General features: G+C 44.4%; 1 protein-coding gene across 1 annotated transcript in view; it reads right to left on the reverse strand.

Annotated features, from left to right (window-relative positions):
* LOC122647662 (kinesin-like protein KIN-14B) overlaps positions 1-13,254 on the reverse strand; it is a 62,399-nt gene that overhangs the window by 41,276 nt on the left and 7,869 nt on the right. The window contains exon 2 of the mRNA XM_043841020.1: positions 9,623-9,811. Coding sequence (XP_043696955.1) covers positions 9,623-9,811 — 189 coding nt within the window. The remainder of the gene's footprint in view (positions 1-9,622; positions 9,812-13,254) is intronic.

The raw sequence follows: 13,254 nt of genomic DNA on the forward strand, positions 1-13,254 counted from the left end.
TGGGTCCTCCTTTCCAACCGGGTAGTTTGCCTTTGGGTGATTTACAGGGTATTCTAAGGGAAGACGAGGCGGGTCTGCCTGTCCTTAGAAAGTAATACTTGTGGTTTACTGTCTTTTTTGTATGGGCTTGGTATGAATGGTTTTGAGAGTTAATGTGCGCTTTGCTTCTTGGGTTGGGGTAAGGTGGAATGTCCCCCCCCTTGTATTCTTTATTATTTTTGGAATTTAATAAAGCTTTAGGGGCTAGCCCGGGTCCCCGGTAATATTCGGGTTAATATATATATATATTATTGGTTATTCTGATGCTAATTGGGCTGGTGCTGATGGTGATCGAAGATGGACTACAGGCTATTGTACCTTTGTCGGAAGGTGATATTGTTACATGGAGTAAAAAGCAAATTATTGTAGCTAGTTCTAATGCTAAAGCTGAATATATAGCTATGGCTCAAACTGCAATTGAGTTGATGTGGCTTAGATCCTTTGCACAGAAGTTTGGTTTCAGATCAACAAACCTATAGACATGTTCTGTGATAACCAGGAAGCTATTTATATTGCTAGAAAGCCAATCTTTCATGAGAGGACTACGCATATTGAGGTGGAGTGTCATTTGGTTGTGATGCAGTGATGTAGAAATTGATTTCCACTCCATTTGTCAGCTCTAGTAATCAACTTGGAGACTTGTTTACCAAAACCTTGTTTTGAAATGTATTTCTCCCAGGGTGATCCAAGCTGGGCATGGCTGATATCTATGTTCCAGCTTGAGGGGGAGTATTAAGTTGGTACCGATTTTTAGGGGGTATTATTATAATGTTCTGTGGAATTCCGTGAATACTGGCTTGATCAATATGATCACAGCCCAGCCTTTATTTATAATATTGAAATCATATGACAAAAATAAAACTAAGCAATGTGAGACTAAAACCCACATACAAGAATACCCCCATGGACAGATTTACCCTTGGACCCATATTACAACACTCCCCCTCAAGTTGGTGCATACATATCAAACATGCCCAACTTGCTAATAGTAGGAAAGAACAATTTCGTACTGATTCCTTTGGTAAGGATATCAGCCAACTGTTCACTACACTGAATAAATGGAATACAAATAATTCCTTGTTCCAACTTCTCTTTGATGAAGTGCCAGTCAATCTCAACATGTTTGGTCCGATCATGTTGGACTGGGTTGTGAGCAATGCTGATTGCTGACTTGCTGTCACAGTAGAGTCGCATAGGAAGATCAGCACTCATCCCCAAGTCTTGAAGAAGGCCCTTGAGCCAAAGGAGCTCACAAATACCCTGTGCCATAGCTCGGAATTCAGCTTCAGCACTAGATCGAGCCACAACAGCTTATTTTTTGCTTCTCCAAGTAGTTAGATTACCTCTAACAAATGTGCAAGATCCAGATGTGGACTTCCTATCATCAGGACTGCCAGCCCAATCTGCATCAATGTACGTCTCTATCCGGAGATGGCCGTGCAGAGAGAACAATACTCCTTTCCCCAGAGATGACTTGAGGTAACGGAGAATTCTGTATGCTGCTTCCAAGTGAGAAGAGTGAGGATCATGCATGTATTGGCTGACAAGGCTTACAGCAAAGGTGATGTCTAGCCGGGTATGTGAGAGGTAAATCAATCGACCCACTAACCTCTGATAGCTGCCTTTGTCCACTGGCTCACCTTCCTTACTCTTCCAATGTGTATTGGGCTCCAGAGGGGTATCTGCTGGTTTACACCCAAGCATCCTTGTTTCTTTCAATAAATCCAAGGTATATTTCCTTTGAGAGACAGATATGCCCTTAGCTGAATAGGCAACCTCAATCCCTAGGAAGTACCTCAATTTGCCCAAATCCTTGACTTCAAACTCGGTGCCCAAATAAGCTTTCAGCTTCTGAATCTCATGTGCATCAGTGCCTGTAATTACTATGTCATCAACATAGACAATCAAAAGGGTAACTTGCTGTCCCACTCTCTTAACAAACAATGTGTGGTCTGCATTACTTTGCTTATACCCATATGCGATCATAGCTTTGTGGAATCGGCCAAACCAAGCCCTTGGGGACTGCTTCAAACCATACAGGGCCTTCTTTAACTTGCACACTTTCCCTTGAGTCTCTAAGGAGGTAAAACCCAAGGGTACCTCCATGTAGACATCTTCTTCCAAGTCTCCATGTAGGAAGGCATTCTTCACATCGGTTGTTGAAGTTCCCATCCTTGATTTACAGCACAAGAATTGATGACCCGTATAGTATTCATCTTCGCAACAAGGGCAAAAGTCTCTTGATAATCGATTCCTTAGGTTTGAGTGAACCCTTTGGCGACTAATCTCGCCTTGTATCTTTCCACAGAACCATCAGCCTTGTGCTTCACAACAAAGACCCATTTACAACCAACAGGCCTCTTCCCATGTAGAGAACTTACCAAAGCCCAGGTCTGATTTTTCGCAAGGGCAAGCATTTCTTCATTCATTGCCTCCTTCCATTTTGGTTCGGCTATTGCTTCCTGCCAAGTGTTCGGTATAGAGACAGAGAACAAAGAGGATATGAAAGCTTGAAAGGCAGGAGTTAGAGAGTTGTAGGACATAAAGTTTGAGATAGGATGTTGAGTGCAACTTCTTTTTTGTTTGCGAACAGCAATGGGTAAATCAAGACTAGGATCAAGAGGGGGCTTACCCGAAGTATGACAAGGAGCAAGATTTGGAGTAGGAACAGATGCCGATTGCGTAGGTGGTGCAGCAGTGGTGGTTTCTTTCTCTTTGTACTGAGGACCATCTGTAGGAAAATCAGTTCCCCGAGTGTATTTCTGGTTCACAAGTCTCTCCCCCTGCACCTGTTGCTCAATCTGTCCCACTTCTTGTTCTTGACTTGTAACTCCATCCTCTAGTTCAATAGAAACATCTTCAATGGTTGGTATCTCAACATCTAAAGGAGCAATCAGCGGGACCTCTTCATATCTTTGAGTCTCCCCCTGCAGAGGTACCGGCGGTGGAAAGTAAGCCTCCAACTCCTGAAAGACAACATCCATAGTAACCAACACCTTTCTGGTAGGAGGATGGTAGCATTTATAACCCTTCTGAGTCGGTGAGTAACCAAGAAAAATGCACCGTAATCCTCTGGGATCGACCTTACCATGGACGTGGTGATTTTGTGCAAACACAACACAGCCAAACACTTTTGGGGGCACCACAAAGGTGGATTTGCCAACCAACATCTCCAAGGGACAGCGGCCACCCAAGACACGAGATGGAAGTCGATTGATTAGGTAAGTAGCTGTAAGCACGGCATCACCCCATAAACGAGGAGGGACAGACATGGTGAACATAAGGGAACGAGCTACCTCCAGTAGATGTCTATTCTTGCGTTCAGCCACTCCATTTTGAGCGGGAGTGTCAACACAAGAAATCTGGTGTATGATCCCATGGCTGTCCAAATAGGAACGAAAAGCACCATCCATATATTCATTGCCATTATCTGAGCGAAGAATCTTCACCTTGGCATCGAACTGGGTCTAGACCATTTTGTGGAATAACATAAAACAATTGAACACATCACTCTTGCTATGCATCAAATATACCCAAGTCGTCCGGCTAAAACAATCGATAAATGTGACAAGCCATCTAAACCCAGAGGTAGAAACACAACGGGCAGGGCCCCAAACATCAGAATGAATTAAACCAAAAGGAGTCAAACTTCTGTTGTCTAAAGTAGGAAAAATATTCCGAGTTTGATTTGCCAAAGTGCAATCATCACAAGAAAAGTTGTGTTTATTACATTGTTTTACCAGACTAGGAAATAAAGTATATAAAACCTCAATCGAGGGATGGCCCAAACGACGATGCCAATTATTTAACTCAAGCAATGCAGAATCAAAACTAGAAGATGCCGGCTGTGATGTCAATGCTGGCCGGGAATTTTCAAGCACGTTCAGACCACCAACCACCTTACCACATGCAATCGTACTGTCCGTTTCCAAATCCTGAAATAAACAATGAGTTGGAAAAAATATTACTTTGCAGTTCAAATCCTTAGTTAGACTACTAATGGACAGCAAGTTAGTAGTAAACTTAGGAACATGTAAAACAGAGGAAAGAGTGAGAGGAGGAGCACTGAACGGATCCCTTCCCAGAAATAGAAGAGACCCATCAGCAACCCGAACCTTTGACTAGCCTGAAAGAGGAGTATATGTGGTAAAAACAGAGGAAGAACCTGTCATATGGTTGGTTGCTCCTGAGTCAATAACCCAAGAGTCAGGCATGACCGAGGTGCAATTCCCACCAAAAGAAATACCTGTGGAAGAAGATGCATTGGATGGAGCAAGTAGAGACAAAGCTGAAGCCGCCATGGAAGGAGATACAGATGCCGAAGAAGATGTGTCCAAGCGATTCATCATATCCCGCAGATTGTGCAACTCAGCCATCACAGAAGAAAGAGACTGTTTAGATGGATCTTCAGTGGCAACCTGATTAGCACGAGAGGAACTAGGCCGATTGGAACCCCCCCTTCCACGCCCACGAGTATCCACAGGACGACCATGAAGCTTCCAACATCGATCCTTAGTGTGCCAGTCCTTCCCACAATGATCGCATTTAATATGCGGGAGATCACTAGATGGCCGATCAGTAGGAGGAGGACGAGAGGAATTTCCACGGGAAGATTGAGAACCAAAAACAAGGGCTGACCATTCCTGAGTGACAGGATGAACCATGGCAGTGCGCCTCATGTCCTCAGCCGAAAGTATGGCATAGGCCTACTCCAAAGAGGGAAGAGGATCCCGATTTAAAATATTGGACCTGATATTATCAAATTCAATGTTGAGGCCGGCCAAAAAATCAAACAGCCATAGACCATCCTCCCACTTCCCGAAGGCCGTCGCGTCAACATCTGTGGTAGCCTTAAATGTGCCCAAAAAATCCAATTCCTGCCATAGTGTGCACATGGTATTGTAATATTGGGACAGAGACAACTCCAGCTACTTGGTAGTATAGAGCTTCTGACAGAGTTCATAGCATTGGGCTGCATTCCCAACCTGAGAGTATGTGTCATGAGCCGTCTTCCAAATTTTTGCAACGGTATCAAGGAGTAGATAACGACCAGCAATGGTTTGGTCCATGGAATTAACCAAATAGGACATCACCAAAAAATTGAAATTCATCCATCAATCCTAAGCCAATCCAGCCTCTGTAGGCCTGACCTTAGTGCCCGTGATATAACCAGAGAGCCCACGGGAACCAATAGCAAATAAACAAGAACGAGACCATAGAAGATAATTGCTGCCATTCAACTTTATGGGATTCACCGGAAAGGGAACAAAGTCCCGCTGGTTGGAATCGTCAGAACCAGTCGAAGCAGTCGTGATCTCAGACTCGTCAAGCATGGTGGCTGGAGAAAAATAGGCAGAGATAAATCCCCAAAAAAAATCAGAACATGTATAGGGGAAAAAACAAACCCCTGGTGGGAGTCAACTCACCACCAAGGGATGAAAAAAAAAATCGAACAAAGTGGAGGCCCTCCCGAGGTGTGTAGAGGTGGCGGAAAAGGAGGCAGGGACCTGCGAAGGTGGTGGGAGAAAGGGAGAGGGCCGGCGGTGGTCAGCGGTGGCTGGCGGAGGCGGTGGAGGGTTGGCGGTGGCTGGCGGTGGGTGCTGGTGGCTGACGGAAGTGTGGAGGGGCTGGCGGTAGGTGGCGGAAGTGGTTGAGGGGCTGGCGGTGGGTGGTTTTAGGGCAGAACGGCGGAAAAGAAAAAGAAGAGAGAAAAAAACGAAAAAATTTTACTTCCCATATCCCCGGAATATTTTTTGCTCTGATGCCATGTGGAATTCTGTGAATACTAGCTTGATCAATGTGATCACAACCCAGCCTTTATTTATAATATTGAAATCATATGACAAAAATATAACTAAGCAATGTGGGACTAAAACCCACATACAAGAATACCCCCATGGATAGATTTATCCTTGGACCCATATTACAACATGTTCTTTCTTGTTTCTGTCCTTAAGTAATAGTCTTAAGTTGTGGACCCAAGACCTAATTGCAATTTCTTACTTCTATATCAAAATAAACATCCCCCCACCCACGGTTTGAGCATTCTGCTCCTCACTCAAACCATGGGCAGTTTTCTCTCATCTTCTCTTTGACTTATCTCGTCTCTTCTCTTCTCTTCTCATCTCCCAGCCTTATGTCCAGGTACTGATTCGGGTTGTGTTATTGTTACAAGAGATCATGAGTTCAACTTTCCTAGGGGCCTATCAAAAAAAAAGAGCAGAAGAAGTGACAAGACTGGACAACTGAAGTCTACCCTCTAGCATTGTCAAAGCAACTCTATCCCAGATGATTCACATCAAGACAGCCTAGCTGTCCTCCAGTGTTTACCTAACAATCTTCAGGATCTTTCATTGCATGCGACCCAACAGAATAACAGATAGTGTAGGAACAAGATTCCAAGGAGGATTCAATTGTGAGTAAAAATATGTCTGAGAAAGAAGGGTTAACCATGCAGAAAGACATTACTTAATAGTTCCACAGGCACACTGCTACATTGCTGCTGAGAAGCATGTTAAAATTTCTTCCTCTTTGACCTTTGAGCCAACAAAAACACAAAGAGACCCCCTTAAGGGTGAGCGGTAAATATTCTCCCATATTCAAGAAGATGTCTGTTAACACCTACATATGTAGATATAAACAACAACAACTCAGCCTCATCCCAAGTCCCAACTCTACCTCTGTAAAGATAAATTTCCTATTTAAATGGGTCTTATGTTACAGAGACTTGGATTCAAGTCCAATTCGCACCCTTGAATCCTAATTGGCAGGCCCATCTCTGGCTTGACCCACCAAGCACAACATGTAAGATAAAACCATTATATGGCTCTTACTTTTCTTTTTTTGGATGAATAAAAATTTAAATTACGAAGAAAGGAGAAGGAATATACAAGCCCAAGGGAAAACAACCAAAGCTAAAGGCTAGCTAGGGCACAAAATGGAAAGAGGAAGACCCCAGGAAACAACAACGAGCCTGTTCCTTGGGGTATCCTTAACATCAGAAAGGGGGAGGGAACTAACTTTAGATGAAACATCAAAAAAGATGGCAGTCCAAATCTTGTCGAAAGAGCGGGAGTTGGGCGTCCATCTTCTAAGGTTGCGTTCCATCCAAATGTGGGAGATAGCGGCACAAAAGGCAATCTTGCCAACCGAATCACAAATCGTCTTTCCTCCGAACGTCATATCAATCCAAACCCATTCCCTATTGAGAGGAAGAGGGCTACGGCGGTTAGGCCAACGATTCCGAAGGACACGGGTGCAGATGGAAGAAGCAAAGGGGCAAGAGAAGAACAGATGATCTGCATCTTCAATTACATTCCAACAGAGGCAGCAGCTGGGGGAGACCTGCATATGGCGATGAATAAGGAAAGCCTGAGTGGGGAGGCAGTTCGCCAGGGCATGCCAAGCGGTGAGACTGTGGCGAGGGATGTGCCCTTTAAACCAGACTACTTTGTGCCAAGGACAGGGGGGCCCTCTATGTGTAACCATATCCCAAGCATAGTGGGAACTAAAACTGCCAGAGGGGGAAGGGAGCCACAAGGTGGAGTCACCTCTACCTCGATGGCCAGGGGGATAGGGGGGAGGGAGCTCCAAAGGACTGCCAGGGGAGGGGGGAGAGAGGGGAGAACCATGAACCTCTGGTGATGATGGAGGCAACTAAGGATGATTTGTCCAATCCGGAGGAGTAAATGTCACGGGGGCTGACAAGGGTAGAGAGAACACCTGAAGGGTGCCATTTGTCTAGCCAAAGAGAGGTAGACATACCATCGTCGATCCTGCAAGAAATGGCCTCTCTGGCGATATGCCTCACTTGAAGAATTCAGCGCCACACCCAGGAGGAGTCAGCCTCTGAGCAAACAGTCCAAATAGAGTCCCTACGGAGAGGCCCAGCATACCAAGAAGACCAAAAGCTGGTTTCGTTGGAGAGGAGCTTCCAGATAAGCTTGATCGAACCAGCAATGTTGACATCTTTTATCCTTCGAAGCCCAAGCCCTCCTTCAAATTTGGGAAGGCAAAGGGAAGACCAACTCTTAGGGTGAAGAAATCTGGCTGAGTCCACACCTTTCCAAAGGAAAGTACACATAATAGATTCCGCTGCCTTGATGGTAGCCTTGGGGAGGCCAAAAACACCACTCCAATAGATGTAACAAGATTGGAGAACCAATCTGATGAGCTCGAGCTGACCTACATAGGATAGAAGCTTGGCTTTTCAAAGCTGCAGCCTCTTACGGAGGAGATCTAAAACGGGGGAGCTGTGGTGAGCCGAGAGCCTAGCAGGGATAAGGGGGAGGCCAAGGTAGCGGACGGGAAGGGTGTCAAGGGTAAAGCCGGTAAGGGAGGAGAGGGAAGCTTTGGTGGTGTCTGATACACCAACAAGGAAGATTTGGGACTTGAGGAGGTTGATGCGGAGGCCGAAAAGGTCCTGAAAAAGGCGAAGGGAGGACATGATGGACTCAATGGAGAGAGGGTCAGCCTTGGAGAAGATCATGAGATCATCGGCGAAGGCAAGGTGGGTCAAGCTGGTAGGCTTACACTTGGGGATGGGGGAGATGACATGAAGGTCAGTTTTAGATTGGACGCTGCGAGAAAGCACCTCCAAGGATAGGCAAAAAAGGAAAGGGGAGAGAGGACAACCTTGATGAATACCAACAGAGGACGGGAAGTAACCAGCGGGGCTGCCATTCAGAAGAACAGAGAAGCGGGGAGTGGAGATATAGGAGCGTATCCAGTTAACAAAGATGGGAGGGAAGGACATTTTGAGAAGGCCTTTGGTGATGAAATCCCAGCGGATGGAGTCGAAAGCCTTGTGGATATCAATTTTCAGAAGTGCAGACGGGGAGTGATTTGTGGTCGAAACCTCGGACAATTTCCTGACAAAAGATGATATTATCCGAGTTGCTTCGCCCAGAGATGAAGGCGGACTGGTTGGAGCTAACAAGGGAGTCGATGACAAGATGGAGGTGGTTGGCAAGAACTTTAGCAATGAACTTGTAGAGGAGATTACAAAGGGAGATGGGCCTGAAATCAGCAATGGAAGAGGCTCCAGGAGACTTGGGGATAAGGCAAAGAAAGGTGTGATTGATGCTTTGGATCTGATGGGGGTTGAAGAAGAAGCTCTTAATGGCCTTGGTTAGCTCAACACCAATGATGTCCCAGCAAGCAGAGAAGAACCCCATGCTGAACCTTAAAAACAAACTAAGGACACTAGGACAGTACAATTTGAGCTAAATAGAAGTAGGAATGAAGAAACAGTCAGATTAATAGCCAACTGACAACTCAAATGTTCTTCAACAAGGAGGAAAATATTGAAGGGGATGGTTATGGCTCATGGCTAACAGAGCTAGAGTTAATGGGCAAACCGGTGAAGGCAATACAAGGAAAAACTATACCACATTTTCGCTCAACAGAAAAAGTATGTTTGAATCAAGTTCAGAATTATGAGCATGTGGCAGGCATCATATAGCAGTATGGCACTTTTGCATCTTAGCAATCAAGTAGGTAAGAAATCAGAACAGCGTATGTAGCAAACTACTAGTAAGTCGTGATTTATTGCAACTGTAAGAGTCAAGGATGTATAATACACCTCAATAAGTGCATCCCGCTTTGATAGCTCCTCTTCAAGTTTCTGGGTAACTGCCAAAGAATCCATGCTGTCCCCTGCTGCCTTCATAACTGAGATACCATCAGAAGACCTAGTCTCTGAAGCAATTGTTGACCCCACACAACCAGAGTGATGGACTTCATTCAGTTGTTCAAGGCTCTTTACTTTGGCCTATAAAAACAGTTTAAAAAATTAGGTGAAAAAAGAAATTACTTCACCAATGAATAAATAAGGTAAAAGAGAATTCTATATCATGCCAGATGTTCAAGTATATTCATTGGAAGTACCTTCCAGCAAAACATTTAAGCTAATTTGCTTTTGTAAACATCTGATTAGTGAAGAAATCTGAAATGTACGAAGTACCAACATCAAATCAAACCAAAAGGACAATTTGAAGTAGAAGAATCATTAAAAGTATAAGTCATTGTTATCAGAACTGACAACAATTTCAACCTCCAAAGAACATGAAGACTGTTCAACAGCCAGATAGATTTGATCCTCTCCATGGAGGCAGGGACAATCAACCAATAGGCAATGGATTTTGATACAGAACTGCCAAATCATCCAACTTTTGACCTGTTTCTATGCAGATCCTGTCCCAAGCTAGAATGATCCACCAAGGCAGCTTTCCCAGGTTAAAGGCCAAGCTGCTCTTGTTCTGAATACCACAGAAAGATTTTGCAAAATCAAGTAGAATATCATGATTACTATTAAACAATCAATTTGATATCAAAGGTAATTAAAATATTTAATACTGTACCATGCCCTTAGCCTCTTCCTAGTTAATGCTTAATAGAACATAAATACATCTAATACAAGAAAGTAAAAACTGACTCCAAGTCTCCAATTATGGAACAAATTGGCATAGTTTCCGTGGCACCAATGTTAACCATGGTGATGGCAGGGCACCTAGGCACACACCTAGTAATGCAGACCCTGAAACTTGGAGCTAAGTAGGTTTGAGACTTGTCAGTGACGGACAATGATACGCAGGAACTTAACAGGATATATCAGAGAACAGATAAGAAATCAGGTGTGCAATAATGAAGGATATCAGAATAACCAACAATAAGAATAGGAATGTAAGAGAAAAGATCAGAAGTGACAGATTTATAGTTGAATATGTATATTCCAGAATAGAGAAGATAGAGAAGAATAGTAGAGTACAGATACCACTAGCTATATTGTCAAATCAGAGAAAGACAAAACAGAAACTTAATAATTAATAAAGAAAAAAAAATAATAGTGAGAGAAGAACCAATATCGAACTGGTAAATATATGATTCAAACTGAACTGTTGTCAAGACTGTTTCCAGAGGAGATGCTTGCTGAAACCTGCACCTGCAGTGCCTTGTGATAATGGAAGAATAGGGAAGAAGAGAAGGAACGAAGGAAAGAAAAAAAGAGGAGAAAAAAACATCGCACGGGGGAAGAACGAAGGAGAGAAAAGAGTCTCAGACTCTCAAGTTTCCGATATAAAACAATGTCTTTTCATTAACTATCAACTGGGAGGTTTTTTAGGGTTTTATATTAAAAAAGAAAAGGGGGAAGTTTTCATACACGGCCGTGTAAGCATGCACGATCGTGTCCCCTCTCACAAAGAGTTGGAAAAGTCATAAACCTCCACCCATTAATTAATGCCTTGAAACTCCCACCCTCTCACATACATGGCTTACACAGCTGTGTATGAAAACTTTCCCCAAAAGAAAATATCGTTCTAATGGACTTCAACCTCCTAACAAGTAATGACAAATCTTCCTCTCAGGCATCCCCGATTCCAATAAAGAATCCCTTCTGCGTCTGACTGGATTCTCCATTGGTTCCCTCCCAGTTAAATACCTTGGCCTCCCTCTCATCCCTGCCAGGCTTTCCAATCACCATTGTGCTCCTATGTTGGATAACATCCGCAAACGTCTCCAACTATGGAAAAGCAAACTCCTTTCCTACACTGGTCGCCTTGTTTGCATCCGTTCTGTCCTCCAAGCTTCCTACATCTACTGAAACGGGATTTTCGGCTTAGCCAAAGCCACCATCCAGGCTATGGAGTGCCTCTTCTGTGTTTTCCTCTGGAAAGGGAATGATTCATCTAGATTCCTCCATCCTGTTAGTTGGAAGTCTATCTGTCTACCCAAATCCGAGGGAGGTCTGGGGATCCGGCGTATCCGGGACTCCAACTCCGCAAGCATTCTTAAGCTTATTTGGAAAATCTCCTGCCGTCAGGATTCCATCCGAGTCAACTGGATCTATTCTCACCTTCTCAAGTCTGACTCCATCTGGATTGTTGCAATCCCCTCTGACTCCTCCTGGATCTGGCACAAGATCCTTGCCCTCTGCCCCCTTGCCCTTCGTGGTATCTCATCCTCTGTCATTGATGGCACCTCCACTTCCCTCTGGCTTGACCCTTGGCACCCTCTTGGAGTTCTTTATTGTGTCTTAGGCCCCAGAATGATCTACTCTTCTAGTCTCCGAAAAGATTGCTCCCTTTCCTCCCTCATTTCCTCTGGCTCTTGGTCCCCTCCACCTCTCCTTAATCCCTCCATTGTCTCTCAGATTTGGCCTGCTCTCCCCCCCCCCCCTCTCCCCCTCCCCCTCCCCTTGTGGACAAGACCCTTTGGCTGCCTTCCCCCAATGGCCTATTTAGCACTAGCTCTACCTAGAACTTTGTTTGTGAGCCTGCTCCCATCGTTCCCTGACACAATCTCATCTGGTTCAAAGGCCATATTCCTTGCCACAATTTCACAGCCTAGAGATCCCTTCGCCTTTGCCTCCCAACCCAAGCCTTCCTGCTTCAACGACACATCCCTGTCCCCCCTGCTTGCTCCCTTTGTTGGAATGGTTTTGAGGACACCCCCCACCTCTTCTTTGCTTGCCCTTTTACCTCTACCATCTGGAAAAAAGCTTTCTCCTCGATTTGGCCCCGTAGCAGGAGACCGCTTCCCTTTGAGCGAGAATGGCTTTGGATAGACATGTCTTTTTCTATGTCCTCGATATCCGACACCATTGGAAAGCTGGTTTTTGGAGCTGCTATCTACCACATTTGGATGGAGCGGAACCTTAGGAGATGGACTTCCAACTCTCGATCTTATGATCTGATTTGGAAAGCCATCTCCTTTGAAATCTCTTCCAAACTCAGTTGCACCCATCATCATCCGGTTCTGGACTCCCCTAGGAACAGGCATATCGCTGCCTCCTAGGGCCTGGATTTGTCTATTTTATTTCCCTCCACCTCTACGTAGGTAGGCTTGTCGTTGCTCCCCCCCCCCCTCTTTCCCTTGTATATCCCTTCCCCTCTTTTCCTGCCCCCTCCTGGGGTATGGTAATATATTTATTCATCCAAAAAAAAGTAATGACAATTAACTTAAATAAGACTTTCTTTTAAAAAAAAAAGAGCCTAAACTGGACCCACAACCAGAACGCACCACAGTTCTAATAGCTGGCTTTTAAATATATTTAAAAGAGAAACTTACATAAAGACCCCTGAGATTTTTTTGAAAAAAATAAAAACTAGCTACTATCAACCTGATATGGATGGCCTGTATTTTTTAGGCTTTGGCTCCAAAGCCTGTCATATTTGTTCAGTCAATCCAATGCTACTACATCACCTAAGCACCACA

The sequence above is a fragment of the Telopea speciosissima genome, unplaced genomic scaffold, assembly GCF_018873765.1.
Source record: "Telopea speciosissima isolate NSW1024214 ecotype Mountain lineage unplaced genomic scaffold, Tspe_v1 Tspe_v1.0110, whole genome shotgun sequence".
Taxonomy (NCBI): Eukaryota; Viridiplantae; Streptophyta; class Magnoliopsida; order Proteales; family Proteaceae; genus Telopea; species Telopea speciosissima.